Consider the following 18,128-nt stretch of genomic DNA (forward strand, 5'->3'; position numbering starts at 1 on the left):
CTTGAATTATGATAAATGTACTAGGAAACTGTGAAACTACTTCCATAGAACTGTGTATCAGTTGAGATAATCAAAATAAAGGAAAACATTCTATAAGAAAGAAAGATTTTTTAAAAATTGGGTCTTCAAGCTTGGCAGAGGATGATAAACACCTTTGATGTTTAACATGTTTTTTATCAGCAGTGAAAAATGAATCCAGATTTCATCAAGTAACAAGTCACTGGAAAAAAAAGTTAATTGCCATATGCTCAGGAAAGGTGTTTGCTTTCTTAATGCCTACAGTTGGAAATTTTTTTCTTGGACCCCCTCAGGCCCCAAGAGTTGACTTTTCTCGGTGTACAGCACCTCCTCGGCACATGTGGGATGTTCCAGCTCCTGCTGTTGAGCTGTCTGTATACATGTCATATTCCTGGTTCACAAGCCTAAGGGGAAGCTGTACCTTCTTTATACTGATTACGTTATATAAATGCCTTAGGCCAATTTGAAGCCAAGAAAGATATTTAAATACCGAATGCGGAATCAGAAGTAGGTCTCTGTCTGGTCAACGGGCTTGAAGATCTTGTTTTTATGCATTGCCTGGTTCAATCCAACTTAGAATAAAGTGAGTCATGTACAAGCTCCTTCAATATTGACTGATCATGGGATGCTGTGGAAGGAGATCGCCTTTTCTCTGTTTTCAGTGTTTTCTGTCTGCTTTTACACAGAGTAAAGAGGAAAGCTATCTCTTTGGAATTCAGAAGGGAAAAATTCTAGGGCAGATGAGAGGGAAGAGACTAAAAAGTCTGAGATGAAAACTTGATTAGACCATGAAATGGGGACTGGCTAAAAACCAAAAAGGCAGATCTATGAGGCAGGGATTGAATGAGGTTTTCTTGACAATCAAGGATTTCCGTGGGAACCGTGAGAGCTGGTGAGATTGTGAAGATAGAGGAGATGGGTATCAACAAACAGGTTTTACAGTTCCCATGATCATCTTATAGTGGCCCTCCTGTGAGAAAAGGGATCGATAAGGAAAACCCTGGAACTGGCTACACAAAGTGTAGGAAAAAGAAAGTTAGGAGTGGCATGAGGAAACACACAGAGCTTGAATAAAACAAGTCACAGAAAGAGAGAAAAGTCTGTTCTTATTAGGCCAATTGAATGCTAACACTGAGTTCTGTCTCTGCCACGCAGCCCCTCTGTGATCCAGTGAGTTTAAACTAACATTGCATAGGCAATCGATAAATGTGTTTGCTTCTCTTTGAACATGCATTAAATTAATCCACAGTCTGATTTAAGAAATGTTCCTGAACAAGGATTAAAGTTGTGCTCTGAACATGCAAAGTGCTGTAGAGCACCTAATTAAAGGGCACCAAATTGAGGATCTAAAATGAGTGTAAATTTTTACTTAATATCTTGCTTCAGTCCTTTGTCCAGAAAGTAATCACAGTCTTTCCTCTTTGAAGTGGTGTGAGGAAACTTAATATATGTACAGATGCAGAAGGACTAGTAATCTCAGTACATTTGTGTATTTGGGTCTGCAGGGAAAGAGAGAGTGCTTATTTTCATTGCTAGATTGCAATGAATTGCAAATGAATGAATTTGCAATGAATTCATTGCAAAAAATGCCTGATAAGTTTGGAGACACAAGCTGATAGCAGCTGCCTCAGAACTAAAACAGTTTTTGCCCTGCAGGCTTCTCTTTTTTAATTCAACTGTATCAGCCAATCTAATAAAATATATGATTTTCTTCCACAAACTTCAACTTGGTTATATCTGTTGACCTGTGACCACACCACTCTGTATGTGTGTATGTGCACTGTATATATGAAACAATACATTAAATGCAAAACTGTGAATTACAAAGGAACATTACCTGGAGACAGAAGACAGTATTTCTTTTCAGAAGAGTATATCATCTTGAATGCCATTACGCGGCATATGTGGGACAGCCAGGGGATGGGGCTCAGCCAGCATGGGTTTATGAAAGGGAGGTCCTGCCTCACTAACCTGGTCTCTTTCTATGACCAGGTGACCCGCCTAGTGGATGAGGGGAAGGCTGTGGATGTTGTCTACTTGGACTTTAGTAAAGCCTTTGACACTGTCTCCCACAGCATTCTTTGGGAGAAGCTGGCTGCTCACGGCTTGGACAAGTGCACTCTGCGCTGGGCTAAAAACTGGCTGGACGGCCGAGCCCAGAGAGTGGTGGTGAATGGAGTCAAATCCAGTTGGTGGCTGGTCACGAGTGGGGTTCCCCAGGGCTCAGTGTTGGGGCCGGTCCTGTTCAATGTCTTCACTGATGATCTGGATGAGGGGATTGAGTGCACCCTCAGTAAGTTTGCAGATGACACCAAGCTGGGTGGGAGTGTCGATTGCTGGAGGGCAGGAAGGCTCTACAGAGAGACCTGGAAAGGCTGGATCTTTGGGCCGGGGCCAATGGTATGAGATTCAACGAGTCTAAGTGCCGGGTCCTGCACTTTGGTCACAACAACCCCATGCAACACTACAGGCTTGGGGAGGAGTTGCTGGAAAGCTGCCCTGCAGAGAATGACCTGGGGGGTGTTGATTGACAGCTGGCTGAACGTGATCCAGCAGTGTGCTCAGGTGGCCAAGGAGGCCAACAGCAGCCTGGCTTGTACCAGGAATAGTGTGGCCAGCAGAGGCAGGGCAAGGATCGTGCCCCTGTACTCGGCACTGGTGAGGCTGCACCTTGAATACTGTGTTCCATTTTGGGCCCCTCACTACAAGAAGGACATGGAGTTGCTGGAGCGTGTCCAAAGAAGGGCAACGAAGTTGGTGAAGGGTCTACAGAACAAGCCTTATGAGGAGCGGCTGAGGGAGCTGGGGTTGTTTAGCCTGGAGAAGAGGAGGCTGAGGGGAGACCTTATCACTCTCTACAACTACCTGAAAAGAGGTTGTAGTGAGGTGGGTGTTGGTCTCTTCTCCCTAGTAACAAGTGATATGACAAAAGGAAATGGCCTCAAGCTGTGCCAGGGGAAGTTTAGGATGGATATTAGGAAAAACTTCTTCACCAAAAGGGTTGTCAGGCATTGGCACAGGCTGCCCAGGGAGGTGGTGGAGTCTCCATCCCTGGAGGTATTTAAAAGAAGGGTGGACGTGGTGCTTGAGGATATGGTTTAGTGGTGGACTTGGCAGTGATAGGTTAGCAGTTGGACTCGATGATCTTAAGGGTCCTTTCCAACCTTAACAATTCTATGATTCTACGAGTCTATCTTTGTACATTTATACACACACACACTATAGCACACTCCTGAGGAGCAAGTCATAATGTAGTGAAATTTTAACATATTTTTATGCATAGTTGATGAAAAGGGGAAAAAAAGGAATTTCTAAACGATCTTTTGCTTTCACTCAAGGAGTTTGTCAGTGATGGAAGATGATGTTATGGTTTGATTTGAACTATTAATTACTATGTCAGCTGGATTCTGAATGATTAAATCTCTGTTTCCATCCCTCACTGAAGACTTTTCCAAATGGAACAGCTCAGGCTCTATTTTGTAGAATTTGGTTCTGGAATAATTAAGGCTTTGTTGTCAGTGGATGCTGTCTTACCTTGGTGTCTAAGTACGGGTAGAGGGAGGCAGTCCTTGTACACATGTTTTGAACATTAACTTTTGGCTCTATCAGGCTTCTGTATGCACTGTTGCAGTGGTTTTAGACAGCCTTATGAAGGCACGACTGCAGAGGGAGAAATTTTCAACTCTTGTTTCTTGAGTTCTGCTATGGGGAACCAGTGACCTGAGATTTGGTGTTGCGCCCTTTGGTTTGGTTGTTGGATCATTATTTTGTTGGCTGTGTCACCTGGTCTCATGTTAGACCTTGTGCTATTTTTGGCATATGTTTTTGCTCCTCAGTAAGTTAAAAAGCTTTTTAAACCAAAAAAACATAAGTGTTAGACTCAGAATACACCTGAAGTCACCATTTCTAATCATCATTGTGGTATCCACATGTGAAAATATCTATATTACTAAAAGTTAATCATAAAAGCCAAAAGAAAGTTGGGCGTATTGGGTAGTTCAGCTGTGTTCTTCAAATACAGCCCAGTCGAAGGCTGGGTGAAGCTGCAGTGAATTGCTGCCTCCTGCATCTCCTGTGTGCAGCATCGGAATTGTACACAACTTTGCTGTTGGTGCCGCTTAGCCTTTTTGATCTGGTAGGAAGTCTTTTGAATGTATAATTAAATATGTGTTGTCAAAGAGTAATGAGATCTCCATCAGTATTAGATTAAAAGCCTCATCATATGCAAGCTAAGCCCCTTGTTTTAAAGGGGGGCTGAGTTTCCAGACAAGTTCGCTCCACTGTTGCACATAACCCAGCTGGACTGTGAAAGCTGCCAGCTGCCACGAGTAGGGAAGTGAAGCAAATAGCCTGGCAAGCTGCAACAGGTCTTCCTCTGTAACATCCCCAGTCTGGCAGCCTAACAGGATTTTGGGAGGAGGGGAGGCAGGTACTCCATACCATTAGCCTGTGCCTAGGAAGTCACCCTTGCTCAGCCAGGGTCATTGAGGGACAGACAATTTGTCTGATATTATGAGTTATTTCTCAGAATGAAAGCTGACACACACTGATACTGGATGTGACTTCCCTTTATGCAGAAGTCCCATTATGAAATACTTGTTATTTTACAAGTGACATTTTAAAGTGGTCTTGCCTGCCCTCTAACATTACAGACCATTTTCTTCTGTTTGCCAGTAGGGCTGGATCCTTTTGCAAAAATATGTCTTCTGAAGGTATGTGGTATGGGAAAATACTGGCGTCTGTTGGGATTTAGTGTTCACTTTTAAGCTGGACGGCCAGTACATGGCTCGTGTATTCACAAATAGATGTTTCACATTTGGTAAAGTTTATATTTTACAAAGGGCTGAGGAGGAGGTGCTAATGTAGTACAAATTTCCCTGGGGGAAAATGCACTAGGACTGAGCCTTCCCACTTGTAGGAACACAGATGCTGAGCACTTGGGGTTATTTTCTCCATCCCTCAGTGCTGATACTGTCATGCAGTACAAATCCAGCATTTGATGAACTGTGTATTTTTTAAACAAAAAATGTCAAACCTGAAATAGGAATGATCTGAACATTGTCATTTCAAATGTTTATTTAGGGAGTATTACGTCACCATGGTGAAGTGGGTAAGCAACACCAAAGCTGTGGTGAGATGGTTAAACAGACCTCAGAATATCTCCATCCTTACAGTTTGTGAAACCACAACTGGAGCTTGCAGCAGGGTAAGTTGAATTTTTTTCCTAAAGTCTCTTTTGAAGGTTTCTTCCTGCATTTTGTTTTCATGTTCAGAAAAAGATTTTCAGAAATCAGTGTGCAGATGCAGTAGTTGCGAGCAGAATATAATTAGTCAACAGGGAGGAAACAGATGTGAGAAAATTCCAAATCTGGTGAAATGATTTCATGCAATTAGCAACTTCGAGTGACATTTTCAGAATTACGAAGCTTTGTTCATTCATTAACTTCAGTAGAAACTGCAGTTGTGGAACATCATGTACTTTGAATATAGCTAGCACAGTGACAGGGTTGTCTTCCATCAGATATTTTCAGCTGCCTGGTTTCTCCTCTCTCCCTCTACAGAGTTTCATTTCAGATCTTTCTGTCTCTCACAGTTTACATGTGTTTAAGGAAAAGGTGTAAAATTCTGATAATTCCTGCAAATTCGATAGCAGGATTAAATAACTTCAGAAAAAAACTAAAATTGAAAGGCAACAGGGATATTACATTTTGAATGTAAGTCAAGCTGAAATACATTTTTCTACTTGAATCTAGCCACAACCCATCCCTTGACCCAGGCTTTGACTTCTGACACTCCTGCGTTACATCTCTCCATTTTCACAGTTAATCTTGCATCTTGAATGCAGTTGGCCGCTTTCCCATTCTGAGTCACATCTCTTCCCAGAACCAGCTAAAAGTATAAATGTTTTCTATACACGTTAATATCAGTACCAACAGATGCTCCAAAACAGAGGGTATAATTTGGCAGTGTAAATGGTTAGGAGTAATTAATGTGGGTCTAAGTTTGGCCTCTGAGTCAAAAGGCTCCCATCGGTGTCTGCTCCCATCAGTGTCAGTCATGTTAAATTGGTAGGGATTATTTCCAAGCTTGTCTGCTTTTGCTACATAGTGCAGGTTGCTTTTCCTGACTCGGAAACTGTGAATAAGTCCCCGAACTATGGATTAAGATCGTGAACACAGAGGTTTGTCGACTGGGTTGCTTTTTACCTTGTTCCTAAAAGCCTTGTGCCCTTCTATTGAGAAAGTCAGCCAGGAACCGCTGTGAGCAGTCGCTTCTGAAAGGAAACCCTTGTGTGCTCCAGGGTCAATTGGACTTGTCTGAAGTAGGTGTCCAGGGAGCTCTAATCCAGGACATAATATAAGAGAGAGAGATTGAGCAGTCCCACTCCAGAAGAAATAAAGTGCACGAAGGACCTTGTAGGTGGGTGAGGAAGGACAGCCATGCAGTGTCAGCGTAGTGAGCACAGCCCAGCCAGGGCTCATGCTTGTAACCCTGGCAGTTCCTCTGCTGCGATAAGGTGATGCTCTTGAATTCAGTAATGGTTGAGGAAAGGCCATATTGTGAGAAGCTAACACTACATCAGACCATTTGATTTCAACTGTAAACCTGTTATTTTCTTTATTTTTTTTAGCATTTTGCACATGTTCTCAGTGACAAAAAGTACTGTATAAAACCAGCTGCTATAGTAACTACAGATTTTTCATTTTTCAGGCCATATATGTACAGATGCTTCTATAACTAATACATTTTCATGACTTCAGTGTGACTGTGACAATTTACAACAGTTGACGTATATTCTATATTTTTTTCCAACAATGTGTGCCTGGTATTTGGGGTTTTTTTTTAGCTGGCATGATGTGAAATATGAATGTGACCAGTAAAAAACAATCATTTGCATTTATTTTTCTTCTCTTCACTGATGCCGCCCTACAACCCAGTAAAGCAAGGGATTGTGATTTGAAAAGGTCTCACACTTTGAGCTTGATGCTGGCTGTTTGCCCAGAGTTGATGAAGGGCCTAAAATATCCAGTTGTCAGATGATGCCTAGAGGTAAAAAACAAATAGAACTGCTTGTGTAAAGCTTCCTGATAGCTAATCAGAAAGGACTGAAAAAGGCATTCTTAGGTCCCCTGTGGTGTTCTACCAAAAACTCTGAATAAAGCAGCTGACTTTGTAATTAAATTATCGTTTGTTTCAATGTAAGTGCAATGAAGAGATGTGAAGATTGTAACACAGTAGAAAAAAAAACATGAAATACCCAGAGACCTTTTGCTGAATGTAGGAAATATTTTTGACCTATAACTATTCCATAAAAGCAATTTTTCGGTTTTTTTTAGAAATATGAAATGCAGTCAGACCTGTGGCTTCCTAAACAGGTATAGTATAAATGCTATTTCTGGGTGTATAATGTGAAATTGCATCATTGTTATTTTTATTTAATGATATGTTATTTTATACGCTATTAAAATCAATTCCTTCTAAAATTAAGTACTTTTTAGGATCCTGAATTAATCTAACAGCTGAGGATTATAGCAGTGTTTGTGTAAACATTCAGATGGCAGTTTGTTTCTTTGGTAGTGGGAATCCTGTCACTTAGCGTCACGCAGAGGGCATTTCACTATCTAGCTGCCCACGTCAGGGGTGGAAAGAGCTATGCACTACCAGCGAGCGGTTCAGCCCTTTGAACTGAGACACCTATCTGGGTTTGAGGCAATTTTCCCTTCAGTTTCCAATCTCTCCATTCAGTTAAGTAAGCACATAGGTGACCAGCTGATTAACTGCCTAACTCTTGGATAGTTAAAGATAGATCAGATTAATCCTATTCCAAGCATGTCCTATGTACTGTTCTGATTTTTTTCTGATTAAAAAATAACCTCACCAAATTAAAGCCGAAGGAGTTCAAAGATTAGAGGTCATACGGGCTATAATTGGAGTGCGTAAGAATATTTCTAAATTCATACCCAGAACAATATGTTGAACTAATAATGTCAGCAAATGATTCCATTTTCATAGCCTCAGAAGAGCTATCCAATAAATGGATGAAACACATTCTATTTAAAATACATTTCAGGCTTCATTTTGCAATGTGCAAATGAGAAATCATTTTTAAAAATCTATGCTTTTATAGCAAGCCATTTTCCTTTAATACTTCTGTGTAAAGTTAGACATGGAAAGATGGTATTGCATCAGGCTACAATTGATGGTAAGACCATGATTCAGAATATTGTTTCAATGTGCTTATTTTTTCCATACAACATTATCAAAATCAGTGAGTGTTAAGCATGTAATTAGTAATGTTTTGACGAGTCCAGACCATGGAAACATTTGCTCTCCTCATCACTGGTAGGACTTCTCTCTGTCATTAATTGTATGTCAGTAAAGGAATGTATCCTGGAAAGCTCTGCTGCATTAGGGATTAGACTACCAGACCTTTCATTGGGAGGGAGAGTTTTGCAAGGGCTGTAATACATGCTTTAGGACAGGATTGGTAACTTTAGGACAATGGTAACTACTGGCATGAACTGCACTTACCTTTAACCACCACATTTTTGTTCATCTTAGCAGAATATATTTAAAATCTAAGGATGTTTCCCCAGTCGTCTTATGAGCACAGCAATAACAAAAAACAAGGAACAAAAAAACTAAGCTGATGTTTTATTAAGAAGTTTAATGGGAAGTGTGACAAAATAACACAGTCTTACATTTATAGAATGAAGAACCGGTTTTCTCCAAGGATGGCAGTAAGTTCTTCATGACTGTCCCAGTGAAGCAGGGAGGCCGGGGCGAATTCCACCACATAGCCATGTTTATTGTTCAGGTAAGGTTTTGGTTCAGGCTACTTTTAATATTCTAGTGGTCATCTAGGACTTTTACTGAGGACACATGACCCAGGCAAAGGCTTGCACTTCAGTAGAGTCTGAATACTTGTGTTGTGGTCATTTGTTCTGTCCAGGTTGTCACGTGGTGCAGAGGGACATAGTAATAATTTCTTGCAGCATAAGTGGAGCTCTGTCTCTTTTCTTAGAGCTCTGATGTCGTGGCATGTAAGGTCTGTAAATGAAAGGTATTTCCAAAGTACTCTCTCTGGAAGATTTCATGTTTCCTTTGTACCTCTATAGACAAGCAGAGATGTTGTCTTGTTGAACCCTTCTGTCAGTAATAATGTTTTATAGCCACAGAAATTTGAGACCTGCAGAAACGCTCATTTTACCTTCTTTTTATTCACTATATATGCATATGTATAACTTTAAATGTCAATTCAGAATATTCGTAATTCTGGTCTTACACATGACAGTAAGGGAGGCAACACCTAAAGCTTAAAATTTTGAGAAAACTAGGACTCTCTTATTACCCTTCGCAACATTTTCCAGTGGCTTCCCAAGGTCATTGCTTTTCCAAAGAAGAATCTGAAAGAAGATAAATTTGCACTATGACTTTGAAGGTCACCAGTATGAAATTGTGATGAACTAATAAAGGAAATTATGCCCTGGAACGGATCACTCCAAGGCATCTATTTAAATCAGCAGAGCATTAATCCAGGTGCTTTAGCAGAGCCATATGACATAGGAGGGATTATCCAGGTACCCAAAACATCAAAATAGCAGACTTGGCACCAGGCAACTCTATTATCTCCCTTTATGACAGTGTTCTGGTATGAACATTATTAAGTCTGAAATATGTTCACAGTGTACTGCAGCAGAAAAAGAGCAAAAGAACTTTAATGAAAATTTAACCTGAAGAAGCAAGAACAAGATACTCATTCACTAGAGTAAATATATCAAGAGAGAATCAGACAAGAAAAAAGGGATCAAAGATATGTCAAATTCTATCTTCCAAAGAAAACAGTAGCTCAGATGACAATCTGGTAAAGGTGTATTAATATCATAACCACACAAAAATTCACACCAGAACAAAACCAAGTGTCTTATTTTTGTTTCTTTCCCAGTATGGATAAGTATCTTTAAAATACATGAGATAATAATGATGTAGATCTGAAAATTAACTTGGAGCATTCCCAAGGATGTTACAATCAAATTTGCCTTAAACCTATAGGATCTGACATATTTCACTACTAAAGAGCCTGGGAAACTTGATCCTATTTCAGGAAAATATTAAGCAAAAGATTAAGCCCACTTTATTCAATAAGATAATTAAATATATACCTACTTTTAAATACATGTTTTAATCCCACCAGAATAACGTTTAAAGTCAATCTTACGATTAAGAGTTTAGTATTCTATACCTTTGAGGCAGAATTAGAGCCCTGGCTACTGTACAGCTCCAAAAATCAAAAGTATCTATATTTTGATCACCATCACCCTGAGTAAACAAGTCTGAATGGTATCACCAATGACAAATTTGGCTTTAAGTATATAGCTGCCCTGAGAAGAGGAGGAGATGTGATATCCCATGTATCAAACATTATTCATCAATAGCAATGTTCTGCATGGTAATGGGGCTGATACAGAGCAATAAAGGACAGGAAATGTGTTTATATGATGTGTTTTACACACTGCATTAATCTGATTGTGCATTATTTCTAAAGCAAACATGGAGGCATAAAAATTATATTAACCGTTGCACATAAAGCCTTTTGTCACATCGGGCGTTTGTCACACCTTGTGAGAGCCACAGCAGCATAACAGGTGCCCTGCAGAATTTAAAGCAGTTGGCAGGTCGCTGGTACCCAGATGGTCGCAGGTTTTTCGTGATGGTGCTCAGATAACGTTGGAATTTGGATTTCAGATTCTTGTTACTTCTCTGTACTACTCAGTACAAATGTGAGCTCATTAATAGAAATCAGCCTCCAAGTACAGGAAAGTTAAAACACAAAACCAACATGAATATACAGTGACAAAGAATTAGATTTCAGTGGCTCGCTTTAGGTTAATTTAATCACTGAGGCTTATTTGTCAGTCTTAAAATAAGTGCTGGCAAATGATGGACTTTCTTGGGCTGCATTTCTTTGACTGTACTTTAGAAAAGCATGTGTCAATGATATAATCAAAGCAGGTTAACAGAAGCACCTAATTAAATCTTCTTGCAAGGGGAGGTTACTGTTTAAAAGGTTACTGTCTATCATGTATTATTTACTGTCTGAATGTAGAGGGCTAGATGTGTTTTATTCTTTTCAAATGCTTTTAGTAACTTAGGAAATATCTAAAAGAAACTAATCTCAAAATGGGATTGAATCGTGTTATGTGTCCAGAAATTTCTTACTTGGGGTTTTGCAACTCTAGAAAGTCTCTTTCTTCCAACCACAAAGTAAGGATTTTAAAGTAACGTTAATGGATCACGGTAAGAACTTCCTGCAAGCTTCATAAATTATGTATTATGGCTGTAACCTTGAAAAATAACCATGTTTATTAACGCTTGGCTGGGCTTTTTATTGCTGTTTCTTGTTAGATTCTGTGATCTCAATATTTAAATATCTCTTTCAATAGTTGCAGCATCTCTCTCTCTAGAGGAGAAGTAGTCACTTACAATAGATCACTAAATTGTATGTTTAATCATTCCTGGAGACAGCATTGAATATGAGAACCTTATTGAACAAGGGAATTACCATCATAAACCTATGTACAGCACCTAGCACAATGTCCTGATTTCAGTTGGTACTTGCAAGACTTGTCATAGAGTTACTACATCATTCTTCCTTTGTGGATCTGTTAGAAAACAGATCAGTTCTAAGGGACTTGTTTCTGCCTTGTCATCTTCAGACATGTCTCATAGGTGTCCTTGAGTATTTTCTGCTGTCTAGCTATTTCTGCTGTTGATGTAGAACTCAGAGTTTACAGGGTACGGTTCAAAAATTGAGGGATAAAAAAAACCCAACCTCTTTGCCTTTATGACTTTTTGTAGGCCACATAACCAGTCATGCCACTGTGACTGGGTATGGACCGGTGCTCCAGATTCACAGGGTGTGAGGCCAGAAAGCACCATTAAATCCTCCCTCTGACCTCCTTTGTAACTCCAGCTGCTCAATTTCACACTCTAATGCTGAAATATAAGCTGAAGTCTCACTTCTTTTCTTTAAAACGTTTGTCTTGAATTTGAGAACTAGGACTTTTTATATCCAGGCCAAGCATCATAGCTGTAGTAGAGAAAAAACACTCTTCAAGTATGTTCATGGTGGAAGTTTTAATCTTCAGAAACCTAAGCAAGAATTTTACCTTTGCACTAGGAAGCACTCTCAAATGAGTTTCTCACTCTTCAGGTTTGTTTTTAACCTATCTCTGATAAGGAGTCTGCTGCAGCTTCCAGCCAAAGAGTTTGTTTTTACCTTAAGGTAGATATGCATTGCATCCTGGTGTTTCTGGATTCAGCTGCTGGTGCACTGACTGAGAAAACAGCCATTGCTTTCTTTGAGGTTTTGAACTTCTTCTTGTAGCATTTATTTTTCTAGGCTCTTGCTGGGGCAGAAACTATGAGAGGGAGCAAGGGATGTTATCCAGCTTGTAAGCAGTTGTTCAACTTTTTCAGTTGCCAAAATTTGGAGGCTACTCTTAGACTCTCCTTACAGAACCTGGATAAAGAGAGGCTTCTCCAGAGTGCGTGGTGGAGCAGGGGCTTTATCTAGGTTTAGAAGCTGGGAACTTCTGTGTCTGAGTCTGTGTGGTGCATTCCTCATAGGGGTTTTTGCCTGCCTCCTCAGATGAGGGTGGTGTTGGTGGTGCTGTATTGGCATAGCATTTTTGTGGTAATCTTGGGTCAGTACGAGCATGTAATAAACATGAAAGCTTGGTGAGCACACTGTGGTGCAGAGTTTTCATTACAGGGTTCTGAGTTAGATTCCCCTGCCATGCCCCTGTAAAAGAAAAGAAACACTAAGAGAAACAGAACTTGAAGTACAGGACTTGTATAGTCTGTTGGCATGTGGGCAACTGAAAGAAAAATTGTGATGGAAACTGAGATTATTTTAATGACTTTTAAAAGTTTATATGAATGTGAGGGAAAGGATACTTGAAGTTCGGGCCTGTCAAAATGTGAGGTTTGTGATTTAAAAATGTTATGTTGCACATTAAAGTTTAAAAAGATGTAATCAGTAATGACATGCAGAGGATCCTGCTACGCAAAGAAAAATGTAACAAGGAAGGTGAAAGTTAATATTTTCCGTCTCTCCCCAGGCTAAAAGTGAACAAATCAGTGTGAGACACCTGACGTCAGGAAACTGGGAAGTTATCAAAATCCTGGCATATGATGAAAATACTCAAAAGATGTAAGCACTATTCTTTTTGTCTGTTTATGAAAATATCTGAATTATTAAAGTGAAATCCTTTTGACTGGAAATAGTGTATCTAAAATTAAGTAATAATATTTATTCCATTTTGACCATTACCGTAAATTTTACACTCCCAAGTACATAAAAAGCAGTTGTCAGACAATTTTTCTGCCTGTGTATTACTGCATGTGTTTTTATGCAGAGGGAAAGGAGCATACCGTGACATCAATTGATTCACTGTATTTTTAAAATAAATCAACACACAATATAGCAGTAATAACATTTTGGTGGCCCTTTCCTGGGTTCCAGAAAAACTTGCTTTGTTACTGCGTGAGATCTCTGGACTTTGGGGATCTGATTCAACCACATAAAGTCAAATTATATCGAGCGATTATTCAAATCCATGATTTTCACCTGAATCACTCAGAAACCTTTCCAAAGCCCATCTTAGTACCATAGTGGGAAGGAAATGCAGCACATACTTGGTGATTTTGGGGAGCAGTAAAGAACTGACAAACCATCTGAAGGTTCCACATAACTTTAGTAGATCTTGGTTAGTCTTCATGTATAACTCCACATGGCAAAAAATAATCAGATGTGTCTAGTTCTGATTTTCTTTAAAAGAAATGATATTTCAACAAGGACCTTTTTGAGGCTGCAACAATGCCTATCATCTCCACTGGTACTGGAGAAACACCCTTTCTGACCAGTCTTTCCATGGATTTTGAAAATATATCTGTGGAGAATTTCTTGATACTTCTCCAAGGTTCAGGTGAAAAAAATGAGGTCTGGATGCACTCAGCCTGCAGAGAGGTGGCAGAGTGCATGTGTCTGGTCTCAGCCACTTGAGAGGACTTCCCTACCCTCCTCCTACCTCTCAAGCAGAAATGTTGTGGGGATCTCGTCCGGGACACACCAAGGCCTTGTCTTGATATTTTTGCAGCAGCTCTACTTCTTTCCACCCACACAACCTTGTCTGTAAACCATTGCATAGTGTGCTAACTCCTGCCTCTAGACAGAAGAAAAAGTCATTCTACAAGTCAAAAAGGCTTTCGGGTATCATAATGCGTATCGTAATTTGTGATATAATTTCCTTGTGACCTTTTTCTACTCCTTGGATTTATATTGAAAACCCCTGGAGTGGAGGAGAAACTTTCTCTCCTGTATTTGTAATACACAGAAAGGAGTTCTGGTTGCTACTGGAGTTCCTGGGCATTACAGGAATTAAACAGAAACCATGAAATACTGTGTTCACCACGGTTTTAATATGAAATCATATAGCGTCTGAAATAACTACTCTGTATACTGGGTCTAAGGTTAGTCGTGGAGCTTAGGTTTGATCTTCATGTATATTTGGGAGGTTTTAATTTTTAAAAAAAGTTATTTATGAAGTCTCTCACTTCTCTAAACACCACCCAAATCAGACAGTTTACTAAAGGGAGTTTAACTTTGTTCGTCTTTTGGCCACAGTTATTTCTTAAGCACTGAAGAATCCCCAAGAGGAAGACAGCTACACAGGTAAGAAGTGGATGAGGCTGTGTTAACAGCTCCTTCATCCCAAGCCATAGGTGCTATGATGGCATTCTGTGAGCTTAATTGCTGCTTTGGGGCTCGGGTAATCATTTATATTATGTAAAAAACAGTACGCTTGAGCTGTAAGGTGGAAAGAATCAGTTTTTCAAAACTAAAAATGCCAATGATACTTTACATTTTTTAAAAAATGGAAAAGATTTTAACACAAAATGTTTTGACCACTTATCTCTTCACTAATCCGTTATAACCCTCTAAAAAGCTAAACCTAAATGCAAGCATTTAGTATGACTGTATTTTTAAAAGTAGCAAAAATCTGCTAAACAAAAATAGTATTTAAGGGGTCTAATGCAATTCAAAGTGTAGGGACAAAGCACCTCCTCTTCACCCAAACCTCAGTGCTTAAATCTGAAGTTAATGAGGCTTTTCATGGTGTCCTGCTAACATTGTTACCCTGCGGCACGGCTGATTATTGGAGCTCCAGTCCTGCTTTGGGCAGGTTTTGGATCCTGTCCGCATTGCCCAGTTTACAGAACAGTATTCCACTGAGTCATCTGAAAACGGTTTGCATCAGGCACAAAATAAGACAGTGATATTTTGGCAAGTTTAGGGACTGAAACAAATTTTATCACTCTGATGAGCTAATTCTTGGTTTATTGTATTTTATTCCAATGGAAAATGTTTCTGATCAATTTTTTCCCCAGCGTATCAACAGTGGGATCCTTGAATCGCCAGTGTCTCTCTTGCAATTTCTTGAAAGACCAGTGCACATACTTCAGTGCAAAGTTTAGCCCCATGAATAGGCATTTTTTACTGCACTGTAAAGGTAAGTCAAACACACAACGTGTAATAGTGCTGTGTTTGCTCCTGAATTAATGTATTCCCTTGAGAAGTGCATTAAGTTGGAGTCTAACATTTAGCTCAGTAGTGGATTACTCAAAGTTCTGTATAGAGCTTATTGCAAGACTGTAAGTAGAGACGTTCTCTGTGAAAACTAAATAACAAGCGATAGCAGAAAGCTGCTCCAATCCTAACCCTTCCATCCTAGTAAGGGACATTGACTTTTAAATTAACCCTGAATAAAAATCCTTCACCAAAAAATGTGGAATTTATAGTAGTGCAACTGTGGTTCATAACAGCTTCATTATAGTATGGATTGGGACTGATCTCGTGCAACTACGCCTAGTTAAAAAACGAGGGCCAGCTTTCTGTAACACTGTGTCTCTATGTGTGTATAAATGTATGTGTATAGTGTATCTATACACACTGACCCACATATGTGTGTATGTGAGTATCTACCAAAAAACAGGTATGGTTTAATCCAGGTAGACAGATCCTCTTTATCAATAGAATTGCAATAAAGCACTTTTAGCTTTTTATTGTTAGCTGCATTCCAGTAGCACTAAATGGAACCGGTTGGGTTCAGAGCTGGTACGTATAAAGAGAAAACCAGAACCATCCCACACTGAGAAATTTATAACCTACGCTCAGGAAATAAATACTGATAAATAAGTAAGATTATAAAAACAGGTTCATAAAAGCACGAGGCAATCAATAATAAAGTTTATAGCTAGACCTGTTGACCTTGAAACTTGCAGTATTTTTGCTTAACTAGCATCAGATTGAAAACAGTAGAACACAATTCATCTGAAAAACATGTGAATAGCCCGTTCTATTTGCATGCATTTTTTCTATTTCTTTTGCAACCGTATGGGTTTTCTGCACAAAAATAAAATATCTGCCTACTTGAGAATTGAATCCATTCAAAACAAACAAACTATGAATATATATTGGCTAAAATAAGGTTGTGGGTGGGGTTTTTTTGGGGGGTTGGTTTTTTTTTTTGTGGAAGTGCACCTATAATACATGGCTGATTAGAAAAAAAAATATACCAACTGTATGGTTTATACATGGTCAGAGCTGTGGCAGAAGTCACAGAGCTAATCCTGAGGCCCTTATCTGAGTAAAGACTGCACTAGTAATGAGCGTCTCATGGTTTTCCCTTGTGCTTGACATAGTCCCTATTGGGAAAGTCTCGGATTCCTGCAAGAGGGAGGGCTGGTAATTTGGAAAGAGTTTTTTGCCCTGAATCAGCGATGTGCTAGGGCCCCAAAACGTAGCTTCTTGTTATTATTTTAGCAAAGTGTATTCAGCCTGTAATTTTTAACATGTTCCTTTGGTATAACAATGTGGATGCCAGTAGGAGGTTGCAGATGAAATGGATCACAAGCTCATGACTGTCAGTGACTTTGGAGATGGCAGTTCTCTGTTTGAGCTGGTAAGATTGTAGATCATCCTCCCAGGATTAAACCCACACTCCACTGAGTTGCAACCGGTAGACTGCCCTAAGCTGCAGGTGTTGGGCAGGGATGATAAAACACCGTCGTTAAATTTTCCTACCTTTAACATAATGTATAGTTGTCAGCTTGGGGTTATTCAGAGGTGTCCTCTTGTGTTTCGTCAGAACTTGACAATTACACCAGCAGTGTGGCCCCCACGTACTGCCACAGCTCTGCAAAATGCCTGTGGTGGGCGGATGTTTGACAGTGTTAAAGTTGATGGCAACATCACCATAGAGCAGGTATTAAAACTCTTCTGCTGGGAGTCCCTTGTAAGAGTACAAGGTAAACAGCTTCAAGGAGACAGATGACACCACACCTACGTACGTACACCCTTGTCTTCCAACAACAAAAAGCCTGACTGAATTGTTACAAAAGCAGTTTGCCCAGAAAAATCCTTGGGGCCCTCTGGACTGGTTTGATCTCTACAAGTTTCAATTCTTCCACCTCCTGTTCACCCGTGAGCACCTTTATCGGGATAGTTTTTCCTTGTTAGTTACCCTCAGCCAGGAGATCTGTCTCAGTATACCAGCTGTGTCCATCTCCAGAGACTCTCCTGAGTGAGGACTTATTTCTAGCCTGGTAAATGGAAGACCGGCTTTACAGCCTGTCAGTTTTACACTTATTTTCCAATCTGCTTGTGGATTTTTCCTTTACCACTTCATAAACACTAGCAGATGTTAATCTCTGTTAATTTGTGAAGTATCTATAAAATAAGATCCTTCACAAAGGGAGTAATTGTTTTTCCCATTTCATAGAGCAGGAAATAAATTGTGGATTTAGTGTAAGTTATAGGAGGTCAATGGGAAATGCAAGTGCTGTGCTTTGTTTTGATGAGCCGTAGCACGATGCCTGTAACACAAGTCTGTCTTTCTCTGCTCTGATCCGCTTTTAAATCTACTGTAATCTCCTTTTGTCAAAATCTGTCATCATCCTTCCATCTTTTAGTATGACAAATAGAGCTGGCCTAGAAAATGCCAATGCTTTCACCTCCAAAAACTGTCGTTCTTAAATCAGAATTC

At 39.7% G+C, this 18,128-nt stretch overlaps 1 protein-coding gene across 2 annotated transcripts in view; it reads left to right on the plus strand.

Moving 5' to 3' along the window:
* DPP10 (dipeptidyl peptidase like 10) overlaps positions 1 to 18,128 on the plus strand; it is a 298,202-nt gene that overhangs the window by 254,576 nt on the left and 25,498 nt on the right. For both annotated transcript variants that reach the window (XM_075092913.1, XM_075092914.1), the window contains exons 11-16: positions 5,101 to 5,224; positions 7,356 to 7,394; positions 8,729 to 8,836; positions 13,143 to 13,234; positions 14,708 to 14,755; positions 15,472 to 15,593. In XM_075092913.1, coding sequence (XP_074949014.1) covers positions 5,101 to 5,224; positions 7,356 to 7,394; positions 8,729 to 8,836; positions 13,143 to 13,234; positions 14,708 to 14,755; positions 15,472 to 15,593 — 533 coding nt within the window. The remainder of the gene's footprint in view (positions 1 to 5,100; positions 5,225 to 7,355; positions 7,395 to 8,728; positions 8,837 to 13,142; positions 13,235 to 14,707; positions 14,756 to 15,471; positions 15,594 to 18,128) is intronic.

The sequence above is a fragment of the Phalacrocorax aristotelis genome, chromosome 5, assembly GCF_949628215.1.
Source record: "Phalacrocorax aristotelis chromosome 5, bGulAri2.1, whole genome shotgun sequence".
Classification (NCBI taxonomy): domain Eukaryota; kingdom Metazoa; phylum Chordata; class Aves; order Suliformes; family Phalacrocoracidae; genus Phalacrocorax; species Phalacrocorax aristotelis.